The sequence below is a fragment of the Gambusia affinis genome, linkage group LG16 (genome assembly GCF_019740435.1).
Source record: "Gambusia affinis linkage group LG16, SWU_Gaff_1.0, whole genome shotgun sequence".
Lineage (NCBI taxonomy): Eukaryota > Metazoa > Chordata > Actinopteri > Cyprinodontiformes > Poeciliidae > Gambusia > Gambusia affinis.
In genome coordinates this window covers 24,394,476-24,412,008 of record NC_057883.1, presented here as the reverse complement: position 1 = coordinate 24,412,008, position 17,533 = coordinate 24,394,476, and the positions used below count along the sequence as shown (strand labels likewise).

General features: G+C 39.0%; 1 protein-coding gene across 2 annotated transcripts in view; it reads right to left on the bottom strand.

The window, feature by feature from the left end:
- Positions 1-17,533, bottom strand: part of mboat2a (membrane bound O-acyltransferase domain containing 2a) — a 34,746-nt gene that overhangs the window by 6,122 nt on the left and 11,091 nt on the right. Inside the window, exons 2-10 of one of the 2 annotated variants that reach the window (XM_044143280.1) lie at positions 12,105-12,250; positions 8,759-8,836; positions 5,661-5,756; positions 4,854-4,909; positions 3,693-3,750; positions 2,420-2,606; positions 945-1,137; positions 304-407; positions 164-228 (exon numbers count right to left, since the gene is read on the bottom strand). In XM_044143280.1, coding sequence (XP_043999215.1) covers positions 164-228; positions 304-407; positions 945-1,137; positions 2,420-2,606; positions 3,693-3,750; positions 4,854-4,909; positions 5,661-5,756; positions 8,759-8,836; positions 12,105-12,250 — 983 coding nt within the window. Of the gene's footprint in view, positions 1-163; positions 229-303; positions 408-944; positions 1,138-2,419; positions 2,607-3,692; positions 3,751-4,853; positions 4,910-5,196; positions 5,292-5,660; positions 5,757-8,758; positions 8,837-12,104; positions 12,251-17,533 lie in introns of those variants that run through there. The other variant, XM_044143281.1, reaches the window with a different exon arrangement.

The following is a 17,533-nucleotide window of genomic DNA, read 5'->3' as shown; positions in this document are numbered from 1 at the left end:
TAAAACTTTATGTTGCTCTTCATATCTTTAACTCTGTGCAGAATACAGGAAACCCCACAAAACAATCTAAACATGTTGTGAGTTGTAAAATCATTTCAACTCTCCCATCCAAAAAACGCCTAAAATGCATCATTGAAACAAGGAAATAAACACAACCTTTTACCTTTTGAGCCACTGAGCTGTCTGAATGTTCCAGTTGTCTAGAAAGAGCTTGAAACTTGTGGCAAACTGGAAGGAAACAATAAAACTTCAGGAATCAGATGGAAAATAAATCCAAAAAGTAAACGAACGACGACGGCGAACCTCAATATCCAGAATCCTGAGGTTGGAAATCAGATCCCAGCGCGGCGAGCCGTCTGCGTCGTAGCCATTGAAACCAAACCCGGCTGCGTTGTTGATGGCATCGGCTGCAGACAAACAGATCCAGGAGATTCCTCATGAAATCCAACAGGGTGCAGTTCTCACATGAACACTAGATGGCAATGTTGCACTGGGAAATGATTTTACATAAAAATACTTTTTAATTCTTGAGGTCAGGGAGTTAATTGTGATAATTAGATTTTTGATTTGATGGAATAATAATGCAAGAACACATTCTCAAAGATCAATAAAATTTAAACTCTAATGAGCATTTAACAGGAACTGGAAGACATTTTAAATATCCAAAGTAAATAAGTAGAACAACCAAAACAAGAAATAAAATGAATCATAAGCCTCTGGAAACAAATATGTCCTTCAAAAGAAAGAGCAAAGCACCAGACTGAAGACTTTTATCATTCAGTTTTGGTAGAAAGGGAGACAAGAAAACCAAAGATAAATCTTGAAAATGGAAATTATTTACCTTGTTTTAATTTATCATGCGATTAATTGATTTACTGCTTGTTGCATCAGGTCTAATTACACGTAACAGGTATCATTACTGTGAAAGTTTCAGGTTTTCTCACCTAGAGTCCATACAAAGTAGTATTTTGGCCTGAGAGCCAGCATGGCCAGGTAAAGGTAGACGACCTGCAGGTAGAACGGCGTGGTGTTGACGAAGTGCTCGTCTATGGAGTAGTCAACCGGGAGCAGCCGGTACAGCGACAGGTAGGTGGTCAAAGAGATGGCGCAGGTGCACAGCTTGGACACCACGGCGCGCTGGGAGGACATGGAAGGAAAAATAAAAACACATCGTTTATGTTGTGTTTTATTATGGATCAGGTGGAGGAAGTCTGAGGATTCTCATTCACAGATTGTTTTTTTTAGATCGTCGTTTCAAAATGATTCTTGGATTTATGAGACAAAAACATTCAGTTATTAGAAACAAACTTATTCACCTACAAACAGGACTTTTAATTTGAAAATCAAACATTTTAAACATAAAATGTTTAAGTTTTATCTGTTGTTATTATTCCCTCATTTAAAAAAACCTGGAGTGTTTCTTTCATTTTAAGCAAAATCTCAAAATTAAGAATGTTGGTCTTAAAGGGAACCTTTTGTGTAAAATTTACATTTCACACTTTTTTGTTTGTCCATTTTGGGTTTTTACTGCTTCTAAAAACAACAACCAGTCATTTTATGGCAATAGTTAAAGTTGTTTTGGTATTCTTCTGAATGTAACGTCACAAGTCAGCAGGCACTGACCCTCACCCAGTGACCCCAGGCAGAAACCAGCCCGTTACCTAGCAACCCTGCAAAGTTCCACTCGTTACCTAGCAACCAAAGCAGAGCACTAGCACAGTTTGCTCAGCTGGTTTTACCGCTCTAAAAACAGCTCATTCTGAAAAGACCAGACTGAAATGTCATTATCTGAGAATCATTTTATGGGGAAAAAAATGTAATGAACGTGTTTTGTATAGGCCATAGATCTATGTTAACCTGTTCAATTAAAAACAACAGGCCACTTCTAAAGAACCAAACCAGTTATTAATAAAGTATTCTTCTAAAAATAAAAAAATCCAAACATCAAACAGTTGTTCCTGTAGAGATGAAATCAGGATGGAAACTGAAAAGACTGACCTGTTAGCAGTCAGTGAATGCAGCATATTAAAGGGCGATGTATGTATTTTCCAGGCATTTAGCGCCATTTCACATTAAAATCAAGCAATTGTATGACATTCAGTTCATGTAAAGACGCTATACATTTCAAATATGCCACAATTTAACACCTTGAAATTGGGCCTCTGTCGCTTTAAGAAGTTCATGAAAAATATTTTTCTTGTATTTTCTTATATTATTGGGCAAAACTGGAAAATCAAAGTATAAGAAAGGACAGAAATGCTGATAATTGTAGCTCTGCTTTAACTCTTATATTTTATTTAAACTGTTGCTCTAAAAAATGCCTCAAAGTTTCATATTTAATGACTGTTTAGTTTGACAGCCTTTTCTGTTTGAGTCATTGAGCTGATTTAAGGTGTGCAGATGTGGATCCGACCGGTACCTTTGGTGAAGGCTCAGCCTGCTTGGCCTTCCCGTTCTCCTTGCCGTTGGCGTTCTCCTGGTGCCGGCGTTGGTACGAGGTCCCCTCTATGAAGGCCATATAGTCGTTGTAGGAGCAGGTGGGTCCCGCCAGGATGCCCATGAAGTTGCAGTTGTAGCTCAGGTACTCCAGCAAGCTGGGCATCCGGCTGAGCAGAACAGGAGACGCTCGTTATCAGGACGTGAAGCGACAGAAAGACACAAAATCTGAAATAATCACACATTAAACTTCCTATTTGCTGCAGGTTTTCTAGCGCAGGTTTTCTGCAGCGCAGAGCGTTTCTGAACATCAATTTTTAAATGTTACCACAAATTCTTAAAGGGCCGGTATTATGCTAAATCAACTTTTTTCAACTTTACATCGAGTTTTTCTCTTATCAAAAACAAACAGGGAGTTTTGCTTTGATTCTTTCAAGCATGTTTGAGAAATCCTTTAATCTCCATGGCAACCATTCAGCTGTGAAAAACACTTGGTTGGTCCTAGCCCCGCCTTCGAAATGCAGCTCCTACACAGAGCTGCAGCTTCCAAGTTTCCGCCTCACACAGCAGCTCCTTCAGACTAGCCAGCAGCAATTAGCAAACACCTGGAGGAACTGCACAACAGCTGAGCTCATTATAGGCGCCACTTCTCTGGTAAAACCGCTGTTAAAGGGTTATCAGAGGAGCCATGTTGGGATGACTTCCTGAAGGCAGAGTTTAAGAAAGAGCAGGAAGTTTTTAAAGAGACAGATGCCCAATTTCAGGGTGCTAAATTACAAAGTCAAATTTATTTATGTCATATTTGACAAACACAACATTTTTAAAACAACTGAAGGAAACATAGTTACTTGATTACTCTATAAAATGTCACTACATGCCTGGAAAACACATAATACCACCTCTTTTATGGAATTTAGGTCTCGACTTTGACTAGGCCATGCTTTGATCTGAGCTGTTTCACTGCAGCTCTGGCTGTATATTCATGTTAATAAAGGAAGTCCCGCTTCATAGCGTGAGCGGCTTTGTTGCAGCAGCATTTCATCTCCATCAGAGAAGATTTGAGAGGGAAAACAATCCGCAAAGCAGGAAGGAAGGACGAGGGATTACAGGCGTTCCCTTAAAATGATTCACCGACAGCAGCCGGTGATAATGCCTTGATTAAAACACCACCAGAGAGCAAGCTTACACTCTACAGAACAGAAAACAAGATGTTCAATTCAACCGTCTGAGCTTTAAAACATACCTTAGTCACATACCTGATAGCTAGGTATTTCTGACTGGGAGTCAGCTGTCCTTCCCTGCACTTCGACAAACCTGCACACACACACACACCAGCATAATGCACGCTGTGAAACACATTCAGGGTTAACAGTCAAGGTGTTCAGGATTCTGAGGGCAGCCATTATGGCAGAGCAACGTAAACATGAGCAAAAGGTCACGACCTCCGGATATCGCTCTGCTGTTGGAAACCGGCAGCTTTTCAGCTCATTGGGCGCAAAAACCAAAACTGTTTAAACAGAACTACACTTCATTAAGACTAGCATTCACCAAACCTGAAGAGGAGGTTTCACTTTATACATGACTTAAAGGGAAATTAAAGGAATGAACTGTAAAAATTTGAAAAAAGAATGATAAAAATTAAGGGCTGGGACTCTACTGAGTTAATTTTGATGCATTAATTACTTAGATTTTAACACAATTAGCTCAACTTTTCTTTTTTACATAGAAAACTCCCAACTGGAACCTTTTAATTTGTTTCTGGTACGCCTGTAAATCTGACGCACAAGCTACACATGCTAAGAACGGCAATGTTACCGCTCCTCTCGGCTCACTAGAGGTTCATTTCTGCTTCAGAAACCGATCTGATGACACGCTGGAAAATACGATTGTTGTGTTCAAGTTGTGCTAAAAGGAGTTAGCCTATCAGTGAAGCTATTCAAACCTAAAGTAGCATCTCAATGCTAACCATGTAGCAGCTAACGCTAACTTCCCTACCGCTAATGCTAACATCTGAAATAACCTGAATTACAGAATAAAAACAAAAAATAGCAGCAAAAAGAGGTTTTTGAATTTAATGAATTGCTTATTTTCCCAAATAAAATGTGATTAATTAATTACAGACATTTTAATCGACTCCTAGTTTAAAGTATGTTGGATAACAGTCTGTGGCCTGAGGAAACTGTTGGTCATAAACCCATCACATAAAGGCGCCTGTGCTCTCTTTCTGCTCCACTGGTCGGCCGATCGAGCCGTCTCAAAAAAACACTTATTTTTTTAACTCCTCAGAGAATCAAAGTGGCACTTTCACTTCTGCCTCATCTGGCGCTTTTGTTTCGAGAAACGCAGATGTAACAGTGTTTAGGTTTAAGTTGCAGAACCCGGTTACACAGAGAAGCAGGAAGCCGAGCGCATCTTACCGTCATGGATTTCAAACGCCATGCTGGTGATCTTCTGGGTTATAACCATCATGGGCCTGAAAAGCAAAACAAACAAATAACATTTAGAACATTTATTTCTGTTTTATTCAGCATTAAATACAAACTAAATGGGAAAAATTATGACCATTGAACAGTGTAGGCACATTTTTAATCCGATTTCAGCAGCAGACATATTTTGATTTATGCACAACTTTGTGTTGCTTCATCACTTAAAATCCCAGTAAAATACATTAAAACCTAAATAAAGTCTAAATATTTCTGCTATAAATGACTCATTTATCCAGGTGTTAGTCATTTCAGCTAATAAAAGCATTCCTTTTACCTTCATTTTGTTTTGTTTTGCCTTAAAGTGGGCTCAGATACCAATCAGCCCAGCATAGCAGCAACAGAACCAGCTGCACCAGTATCCTTACAATGGGAAGTTCCCTCCTGGATAATTAGGGGCTTTTTAAACTTCCTGTTACTCTTCCTTCCTGCTGTTCTTCCTCTTGACTCTAAGAGTGTTGCACTAGTCATCTCTCTGCTTCTTCTTCTTCCTGGCATTAAATCCACGCATAATGAATGACCAAACAGAGGCGTTCCGTTCAGAGAAGCATATTTGATTTGACATTTTGAAGCTAAACAGACGGACGGACCGTTTGGGTTTGGGTTACGTTGCTTAGCAACCATCCTCCTCCAACCTGCAGGCCGTCTAGCAGAGAGGGAATCGACTCGGCGCTTCCAGCATCATTTAGGATGCTTCATGTAAAGATTTTACTTAAAACGTGCGCCGTTAGAGAAGCTCACCCAGTGAAATCTGCAGAGTACATGCCGTAGTCGAACACGTAGACTCTTGTGATCTGACAGAGGATCAGGTATCCGAGGGTGACCATGAAGCAGTACCTAAAGACACAGAGAAACAACAAAGACATGGCTTTACTTTTGCCTTCCTTCACAATAAATATTGCAAATACAATCACATATGTTCACCTTTAAAGGGCCAGTATTAAACATTTTCCAGACACAGGGCAGCCATTTTATGGCACAATCAAACAACTATGTTACAGAAATTTATCTTTGTAATTTAGTGCCTTGAAATTGGGCCTCTATCACTTTAAGACATTCCTGCTCTTTCAGAGGCTCCAGCTCCATTACAACATGGCTCCTCTATTAACCCTTTAACAACTTTTACTCACTGAGTCGCAGCTCCTATAATGAGATACTTCAATGTTTGCTAATTGCTGCTGGCTAGTCTGAAGGAGCTGAGAGGGGGAGGACCTGCGTCTCAAGGGCGGGTCTAGGTCCTCTCAGGAGTTTTGCACAACTGAATGGTTGCCATGGAGATTAAAGGATTTCTCAAACAGAAAAATGAACTAGGGCTCCATAAAATCTGTTTCTATTTTCTAAATGTTTCATTTTCTCCAAATTCAACTGTTTCTGTTTTAATTTTTATGAATTACATTTTTTTAAATTAGGAGTTAGGAGCATCACTCAATTCAATGTTTATACTGGTTTTGCAGGAAATTTGTAACAAACGCACAGCATGTTTTAGCACAGAAAAGTGCTGAGATCTAAAACAGTTTTATTGCCATTGTAGATAAAAAAAATATCAAATTTTAGCCCCAAAAAATTTTCTCAAATAATCTTTTCCAAATATTTTGAGAAAAAAAGTACATTTCTGAGTTTGAAAAGTTGAAAAGTTTTGACTTTCAAAACTTAGGAATTTTCTTTGTTTTTCAGAAAATTTCTTTAAAATTTGGTCTTCTATTTTTTGTTGTTTTTTGTTTTTTCTCTCTGCAATGGCCCCAACATCCTGTGGTAAGTATTTGATCATTTTGTGTGAATTTCTACGAAATACTGAAGGGACTGAGAAGTGCAGGTGAATCAGGCTCATTTTATTTTTAAATGATTGCACTCAGTTTTACATTCTTTGCATATGACATTTTTAACAAACCGTTGCTATAGTCTCTCACTCTTATTTTTCTGTGCATCTGGGTGATTTTTTTCATCACTTTGCTGCTGAATTTCTCCACTGTGGGACCATAAAGGATATTTGTGTTGACAGCATTTACTGCCTGGGTGCCGGCGGCATTTCTTGCTTTGCTGCAACTTGTTTGCTCAATTAGTCAAATAGAGACTGAATTGTGAAGCAGCAGCTCACAGTGAATTAATATTTTAAATCCTCAACAAAAAGCGAATAATTGTTTCAATTATATTACCTTCGCTTTTTCTTTTTTTTGTTGGTCCCAACTCAATGCTTCCTATAATATCCCGTTTTTATTCTTTTCCCAGACATGCAGACAGACAGACAGACAGACAGACAGACAGACAGACAGACAGACAGACAGACAGACAGACAGACAGACAGACAGACAGACAGACAGACAGACAGACAGACAGACAGACAGAGACGTCTTTCTCCTATTTCCTGTCTCCGTTTTTCCTCCCATAGATATTTTTCTGCAGCTATGCTAATTGCTCTGCTAGCCGTTCAGGTGTAACCGTGTAAGGTCGAGCTCCAAGAGCAAAGGTCGTAGGTCAAACAAAAGATCGCCATGTCCGGTCAGAAAGCCGTGGGCTTCCGACCTGAACCTGGCCGGGTCAGAAACTCATTTGTTATGCAAATACCTGAAAGGTTCAGTAACCTCAGCAAACGGCGACATGTCAGCGAGTTCTGGGACTTTACCGCTGGAGCCGGAAAACTTTTAGTTATATCTCTAAAATGCCCACAGTAACTGTATTTAATCATATTTTTTAACATTTATTGATGCTGCCACGGAACGAACACTGGAGAAAATGACAAAAAAAAAATTCCCATCATACTGTAAATTTTTTTTAAATTTAATATAAATAACTGAAATATAACATGAAGATAAATCAAAAATATAATAAGAAATTTTTCATTACAAACAGTAAACAATAAGATAAATTTCCTATAGTTTTGAATGTAATATCTGTGGTGACCCTAAATCAGCTAAGCTGAACAAATTAAAGTTAAAAGTGCTAAATTATAAAGAAGGTTTCATTATATACTTTAATTTCTGGATTATAAGACGGTAAGTTTTTTCTATATTTGAACTCTGCAGATGAGCTGATAGACCCGGTTCGATTGGAACCAGAACTCCATCATCTGCTCCACCTCCAGCTGCTGTGGTTCTGAGTCAAACCAACTTGTTCCCCTCCTGGCCTGAGGGGGCGCTGCACCAAGAACCACTGAAGGAAATGACACAAAAACCTCTGAAGACACTGAGAGCAACTTCCTTCTTCACCAGATGGAAACAAGATGGAGGCGTCAGATTTTAGAGGCTTTCTCTTCAGTGTTTGGCTAAAGATCAGGAGCCATTTCTGCTTCTAGGGCTAGGCTAACGTGTTTGTTTTGGTTGTATTTACCCAGAATGCCCTGCACTCTGGTCCACTTGGTCTCATCTTCTGTAGTATTCCTTACTGCATTCGTTATGATAAACAATCACCATCAACAAGAAAAACAACAACAACAAAAAAACGATACAATTTGGTAAAACAAAAAAACTTAATAAGTACTTGAATTTTGTACGTAAAGAATACAAATATGTTTACCCATGATTGTCCTTTTAGGTGACATTTATTTCACCTAAAACATTTATTTTAAAATGACAACAAGAATGTAATAACAAAAAAATCACAGAATCAGAACAAATAATTAAGTTCTGGTGAGTTCTGACGCCTGCTTTGCTAAAAGTGATGCTAGCTCTGTTAGCAACACTCAGCTGAAGCTCTATGAGGGGCGTTTAGGAGGTTTACTTACAACATTAGACTGGACAAAATAAAGTAAAACCTGCACACCAGTTTGTGTGTGTAAAGGTTCCTGCAGATGTGCACTGTCCTGGAGAAAGAACCATAAAATGCTTCACTGAAAGATGTCTTACTTGTGCATGTGCTCCAGGCTGGCAAAGATCATCACCCCGTAGGAGAGGCCGCTCTGCACCAAAAAATGGACCGAATACCTTTAAAGATAAGACAAATATCACAAATATTACGCAAACATATCAATAATTATTGAGTAATGCAGCAGGTCCAGGCAGTCAGAGCACAGGAGAGAAATCTGAATTTAATTCGGCCAAACTCCTAAAAATTCATCCCTACGATTTCAGAACAGGCTGCAAGCAGATCGGTCCACCATCAGAACGCCACAGGAGAGCAGAACCACAGAAACACCGAGTCCAGCAGCGCCGTGATCCGACCCACATCAAGCCGTCCAGCAGAGCAGAGACGCTAACTCATAGACCAGGGGTCTCAGACTCGCGGCCCGCGGGCCAACTGCGGCCCTCGGGACGATAGTTTGTGGCCCCCACCTTAATATGAAAGTTTAATGTTAGTGTGGCCCGCGAGCAGTGATTTGTAATGCGTTACTGACGTCGGACCACGTTTTTCAGTAACGAGTAATATGCTATTTCAAATCCAGTAGTCAGACTACAGTTAGCCTACTTATCAAAATCATTTTTGCGTTACTATCTTCTTTTGTTATTTAATCGTATTTCCTCTACGTGTCTTGTCGAGTGACCGACGTCTCTATGCGACAGAAATGTAAACAATGGAGGGAGATGCGCATTTTGTTGGTGGAAAAACTGGAACTATTTTGAGATTCTGCCGCCAAGTCCGATTATTATAAGCGGCTTTGGGCTTCATTTTTTAAAGTCGCTTGCCGATTTAATGAGTGGCGGGTTGCGCCTTTTTGGGCTCGTTTTTGAACGTGAAGTTGCTCATTTGGGCTTGGAAATAAGCAGAGACTCATAATAAATCCCAGAATTTGTCCGTCATTAAGGTAGTTTTACTCAGTCTCTCCTGTTCATCATTTCTCAGATGATCCGTCCCGCTGTGTCTTTGTTAATGTCAAGTTACTGTATTACCTCTGAATGACGTCGAGCTTCGCGTTGCGCTCCAGAAAACTACAAATATCGAGACTAATTTAAACAACGCAATAAACGTGAAAACAGCCACGAATGAACGTGTCCGTAGTTTCCAATAATTATAATGGCAACTTAATTCTAATTATTAATACTAAGATAAGTGTCGCAAATCTGTGCAGCCATCTGAGCTGTGAGCTGCAGGAGGAGATCTGTGCGCAGTGACACCAAATGCAGGGCCGTAACACAGAACCTGGAGGCTGGGGGGAAGGGGGGGCTTTAAAATCCTTCTTAGAGTTTTCCAGACAACAGTGGACCACACAAACTACTCACGTTTTTTATTTTTCTACAATCTCCTCTTCAGTTCAACCTTATCAGTGGAGACACATTGTTGATGTTACCATTATAAAATAGCTTACAAAAAAGTATTGGCAAAGCTCAATGTGATTTTCACAGGAGGTGGAGTGTTGTTAGCACCTGCTGAAAGTAACTAAAAAGTTACTTTTAGTGTAACTTAGTTACTTTCCAAATCAAGTAGTCAGTAATATAACTAAGTTACTTTTTCAAGGAGTAATCAGTAGTCCGATTAAAGTTACTTTTTCAAAGTAACTATACCAACACTGCCCGCGAGTTTGATATGATTGGCACTTTTCAGTGTTGTGTGCGGAGCTGAACTAACTTACCAATCACAGTGCTTCAAATGGAGCTCATTGACCCGCAGTGCCACTCTGAACTCAAAGCCAAGTTCAGGGAGGTGAGTGGAAAAGCAGACAAGCTTGGGCAATTTTTGAGAGAATTGCCACCCAGCTTCCCTGAGCTTTCCCAAATGTTCAAGCGGACCATGTGTCTTTTTGGGAGCACATACTTGTGCGAAAAGCTCTTCTCTACCTTGAACTTCAATAAGTCCAAGTACAGGTCCAGACTTACTGACGAGCATCTTCAAGCTCTACTTAGGGTCTCAACTGCCTCCTCCCTTAAGCCAAATGTGGCTCGGCTATGCGAGAGGAAGCGCTGCCAGACCTCTCGCTGTATGAAGTAGGCAGAAGAAACAGTTTATAAACTGTTATAATCATAACAGTTTATGTTCAATGTTCCATTCATGTTCAGAAAGTTAAAGGTTAAAGAACTGTTAATACAGCCATTTGAATCTGAATTATAATAATTACATTTATCTAGTCTTCTATAGCTGCTGTGTTATTATTATATTTTATTTATTTATTACTGATTAATTTTTTTTTCTTATGAATTGTTAATTTATTTATTTTTTCATCTTATTTTGTGTTTAAAAAATAAAAATAAAGACATTTGATAACATTGGAATGTTTTTGTAAGAGCTTTTCTTGTGGAAAACCCGATGCGGCCCAGCCTCACCCAGACTCTACCTCCAGCGGCCCCCGGGTAAATTGAGTTTGAGACCCCTGTCATAGACTGTCGGCTATGAGTTAGCCGACAGTCAACGCAAACGAGAGGAGAGGAGGCAGCGGCGGAGGAAACACGACGGCAAAATATGTTTCCCATTTTATAGCAGAATTGTTATGAAAATGCCATAAATATCAAATATGACCTAAAAAGAGTTTACTTTCTGATTTAACGAGTTGAAATTGGGCCTCTGTCTCTTTAAAAGCTCCTGATCTGTCTGAAGCTCCGCCTCCAGGAAGTCATCCCAGCTGATGTTAAAAATGTCTTTTTAAAGGAAGTCCTGACCAAAAACAACTATCAGGGCTTTTCTCTTATTAACACGACTTTTTTCTGGTAATCCTTGTGGTAATGTCTCATATCTAATGTAAAGTCATAGTAGCGCCACCTAGAGGCAAACCGAACTCTGAAAATTAGTTTTCATGACTTTGTGCTCAGTAAGAACGACGAATGTTGAAGTAAATTTCTGTCAGCCTTATTCCGGTGCGGTAATGCTGCATTTCTCTGAAACATGGCAGCTACAGAAAAATTAAAGTCAAATAAAATCATTAAAATAAAAAAAATTAAAACGGCTTTCACCCAGAAGCAAAAGTTTGACATTCTCAGTTTTCCTGGTAGGAGGTAGGAGGTTTCTCAGCCGTATCAATTTCTTAAAACTGCGTGGAAAAACATTTTTTGCACCACAAGAGTCACAAGGATGGGATACTGGATGTTACTACTGGCAGAAATAACAAAGAAGACGACAGGAAGTGGCAGGAGGATCGTGGAGCTGCAAGTTTTTTAATGATTTATCACAAAAACAAAATTTTTCAGTGTGATTTTAATTGCTTTTGTTATTTAATGGAAACACACAAATTGAAAAATGTTGTTTTTTTTTACATTAGCAGATGACCGACAAAGATTTTGTGCAGATTTTTCCAGAAAATGCAGAATAAACATGGTGGTGCCTCACCAGCCGAAGCAGAACAGAGCCAAGTATAAACCCAGGAGGGTGGCCACCACGTGTCTGATGAAGGGACTGGTTTTACTGGGATGGAGGTAGATCCGGAACCACACAGCCATGAACAGAGCGAACAGCTGACACGCCACGAAGTTCACCTGCACACAGGGAGCAGAAGAAGAAGAAATCCCATGAAAACTCTGAACTCCATGGTTTCATTTGCATGAGAGGGTTTAGAGCGACAGCCGGTTTCAGCTTCACTCATAATGAGGCGTTACGTTTATTTACATAACGTTTCAGCAACAAAGAGCTTTCCATCGTAAAAACATCCTGAAGTGAAACAAGAAATAAACATTTAGGTGAGACTAAACGAGGGATGCAACACATATCAGTATAAAATCAGTTTCCATGGTTTCTCCATGTTTGTATTGTTTCTGTTATTTACCATCAATTTACATGTTTTTAACCCTAACTTTCTGACGTTTTTGTCAGTTTAAGTGTTTTTACCATTAATTTTCATGTTTTGAACAGTTTATATGCTTTTAACATCAGTTTCCATATTTTCTTTATGCCAATTTTAATGTTTTAAGTCAGATTTAATATTTCTTTACTCAATTTTAGTGCTTTTTAGTCAGTTTCTGCTGGGTTTTCATCATCAGATTTAGTGCTTTTAGGGAAGCACTGATCCATTTTTTTCACTTAACCCTTTAACTGCCATGAGGACGCCGGTGTCCCCATTGACCCATTGATCTGCATGTGACAGTATTTGGGGGGACAGTTATTAAGACACCAATATCTGTGCTTTACTATCGGCCAATACCGATCAGATACAAAAACCAGCTAGAAAACCAGCAGAAACTTAAGTGGAACAAAAACAATCAAAATCAGAATAAATCTATAAAACGAGTAAAAACTTTTTCACAGTTGATCCGACAGCCCTGCTGGCATCACGCCGTGTTTACGCCTCCGTATGTCAGCATAAACCGACTCAGGGAAGATCTTTAACATCCTGTGAAGCCGTTCCCTTTAACCTCACACACCTCCCAATGTAAAGGGAAACAAACACACCTTCATGCAAACATGGGAGCATCACTACAGCACGTTAATCAGACGTTAATTGCTATGTGACGAGATTAATGAGGAAGGAGAGGAGATGTAGCCCAACGTCTGTCTGTAGGTGACATTTTGACAAATCATCAGCGGTGAAACATTTTGTTTGTCCACATACACAGAAATGCTGAGGCAAGCCTGCAGAGAACATGAACCATAACAAGAGTCTGTTCTCTTTTGCCTGTAGGTGAAAATGTTCAGCAGGTCAGCAGCAGACAAAGGAAAGTTCAGTGGAAGAAAAATCCCCTTTTTTAGCCCTTAAATACATTTGCTTGTGTACTATATAAAAGTATATAAAAGCTCAGTTTTTCTGCCCCTGTCCTGCGTGAATATCCGTCATATTTTTGAAGCCATTCAGTTTTTTGAACTGTTAAACTTCTGGCTAAATCTTCAGTTTTTTGAACTGTTAAACTTCTGGCTAAATCTGCATAAATCTGCAGTGATTTTGTAGGATTGCCAAAACAACAAGTCAAAATGTTGGGTTGCTGAGTTTATTAACTCACACAAGGATCAGAATCACTTTGAATTTCCTGGTTAGATTTCATTTTAATCAGCAGAAAGTCCTCTTTGTTTACGCAGCACATTTCAAAGTCCTTGAGCTAGCTCCGCTAGCATCACAGAGGATTTACAGAAAGCTAAAAATACAAAGTTATATCTGAGGAATGGCTGCAAGAAACATTGAAATGAGAAAAAATTCTTTATTTTAGACATGAATTTATTGTATGTTGCAATGACATTGATTTTTATTGTTTTGCTAGCAAACCGCGCTTGTGCTAGCTGTTAGCTCGTGGTGGATAGAACCGTATGCGGGTGTTAAACTGTGTTGTTGCATAAGTAGATTGTTACTGTTTTTGATGTTTTTGTCGAGGGTAAAACATGATCCAAATCTGGGTAGTGACATTTTGGAGCTAGCTGTTAGCTAGCTATGTTGAGGTGTTGTTTACAAGATGTTTAAATTCAATTTGGGAAGAAAACGCTTCTGCACTGCGAGATAATTGTGTCTATGATGGCATATTAGGGTCATTGTAGATAAAAAAATTAAAAATGCACCAAAACGCTCAAACTTTGAGATACATCTCAGAAATCTTTTTGAAAAAACTTGGAAATTTCTGAGTGTGAAAAGTCAACATGTCTATCATGAGGTGTGGTGGGTGGTGAGGCAGACGCGGTGGAACCAGGTGGAAGTACAAATGATGAGTAGTGGTACAAAGCAGATCCACAAAGTCCAAAATCCTGGCAGCACAGCAGAGCAGAATCCAAAGGCTCAGCACTGGTAGCAACAGGATAAATGAAGGACAGGAGACGACGAACTCAGAACACACTCAACAACTGACTGTAGGTAGACAAAGACCCGACGAAGAACAAAGGACACAGGTGAGGTTAAATACACAGAGGATAACCATGGAAACGAGACACACCTGGGAAACAATCAGTGGGAGACAAGACAACACCGAGACACAGAAAACTCCCAATAAACACAGAGAAAACAGATCCTGACAACGTCTGAGTTTTTGGCAGAAATTTCCTCTATTTCTGACCACAGAAATGTCCGAACGGGATGGAGGGGAACACTCTGAAACCTGCAGGGGGCGGGCTTTGGAGCGCCTCATTTGCATTTAAAGAGACAGTACCAAGACAAGCTACTCTGACGAACCTCAGAACAGAGATAAGAGGAATTCAGAGCAAAGCATTGCAGTTTCACTTTACGTAGACCACAACTGACTGACTCAAATGTGAAAACCAAAGATTTAAAAGTAAGACATGTCACTTTAAGGTGCATCACAGTGTTTCTCTGGCTTCATCTTCCTCAACCATCAACCAAAAGAAAACAGCACAACTGTAAGAGATGTTTTTGGGTCTGATTTTAGTCACTTTCTAGCTCTAAATAATAAAAAAAAATCTGGCACATTTGTGCTAAATAAGTTACATAATCCGGCTGAATGTCTGATTTTTGCCCATTTCTCAGTGTTATACGTTATAAACCTTTTCTGCCCATCAGCGTCAAACATGGACAACGTTCTGAGCGTCAATCGGAGCGAGGCGGGCTCATCCCTGAAGATCAGAGCGTTGCTTTGTTAGGGAAGGAATGTCGTGTAGGAGAGTGAAGAGGGAGGAACAGAGGATTGTTCAGACCAGCAGCAGCTGCCGGAGATTTCTTCACAGTTTTCTGTTTGGCGAAAGCTCTGGCAAAATGTCAAACTTTACATCAAGAATAAAGCTGATATTTCGTTAGTTAAGGCCCTATTCCTGCAGATAAATCTAACTAAAATCATCTTTTCTGGCTACAGATCCACCTGCAGAGCAACATGATAAAGACTCTCCATGAAATCTGGATTTTCAACGATGCCTAATGAATTTTTACAAAAAATAATCCAGAAGACATTTTTAATTTGCGTAACAAACAAAAGAGGGAGAAACAGATCAGAAAATAGGAAAATGAATTTCTAATAAAATGCTCAGACTAATGCTGGGCTTACGGTTGTATACCAAATTTGATTCCGATTTTAATATATTTCCTTCCTCACTTCTTTAAAACATAGAAAGGACATAAAATAGTTAATAGTTCAATAACTTTTTGTTTGAGAATAAACAAAACCAGGTGGCAGTTCTTTTAGTTCATCAATCTGAACTATGGAAACACAACGAATGTTACAGTGGAAAAAATCCAATTATTAAAAAATTTAAATCCCAAAAACACAAAAAATAATCAATCAATAGAATGGATTTATTGTCCAGTTCAGAAACAGCAGCAGCAGATGAAATTTATATTAGGAATTAAAAATTACTGAGGATTTAAGACTTGACACATAGCACCAAATTGAGCTATGATGCTAATTAGATACATCAGGCAGTTAAGACTGTTCAATATTAGTATGTTAATTATTTTATTGAAGCTGCTGTTATTTAAAAAAAAAACTTTGAAAAACTCAAAAAGTTTGATTTTTAACCTTTTTCTTCACAAGTTCTGTAAAAACAGCATAATTCCAATACTGAGATCTTAACTCGTTGTTCTCAGTTGCAAGTTTCATTTAAACATATTTTTGAACAGTCAGCTAAACATGAACAATCTCTTTATGACCTGTTTAACGGTAAAACATTTTGGTATAATAATCATCCACTCATCTAAAGTAATCTTTTGATTCAAAGTTACATAATCAAAATACATGAATATAATTAACTTTTTCTACATTTTAATGCTAGTATCACTTATTTCCGTTCCTTTATTGTCGAGTGTTGCTAAAAAGCTTCAAACCCAAAATTAGAAATAACGTTAAAAATACAGTGAAGTTTTAGTTTGCAGGGAAACATTGTGGAGGAAAAATCTGTATGATAACAGATCAGGCTGAGACTCTGGTAAATGGCAAAGAGCAAAGCTTTATTTCGTCTGCAGACGGAGAACAAACATCGCAGCAAGCTGCACTGAGTTCTGATTTGGAGCTGCAAGCCCTCACAATATATAGAACTCATGTTATACAATGCAGTCATTCCAGTTTCAGTTGAACAATATACAAGTCACGTAACCACACTGGAGGGTAAATTAACTCTTTGGATGATAAACATCTTCTTGTTCAAGGATGTGAGTTTCCAAAAATTAGGTTTACTAATGGAACAATTTTGCATAACAAGAACAGTGTTAAAGCAGAATATCCAGAAGGTACACCAATTTCTTAAACTCTGAGCTGGTGGTTTTCCATAGAGAAACTTCTTAAGACTCAAGGCTTATTCCATCACACTATATCTATCTAAACTATCAGCCTGCTGCTATTGCTAAAGGGAGAGGTCAACAGAAAAGCTTATCTAACTGGTTCTGCAGCCTCATACTCTAACAGATTGAACAAAACTAATGTGGTTAAATAAGTAAAAGAATTAAATAAATTTATTAAGAGACATAATAAACAATTTTTACTTTACAACATAATATGGAAAAGCTCCACAGATATGGAAAACGTTGCAGCAAGCAGATGTTTTTATGGTGCAGGGAGCGATAATACGCAGCTGGCCGTTTCCTCCTGGCGGCAGCAGCAAAAAGCTCGGTGGCAAGACAAACTGGAGACCGACACAGACGAGCTGAGGGAGAAATTCAGAAGGAGGAAGGAAGTAGTAAATGTGGTGGAGAACAGAGATAAGCTTCCTCATTACTGTATGAAATACTGAGCGGCTGTGAGGAGGAGTAAAACAGCGGAGCAGCTTTACTTATTCTGCCATTAGCTCTGCTGACCGCCGTGCCAAACAGGCTCTTCACATGCAGCATCCATCTGCTCGTTTCTTAATCTAACTCATCAGATTTCATGTTAGGCTGGAGACAGTGAGGATGTGGAGTAAGAAAGGAC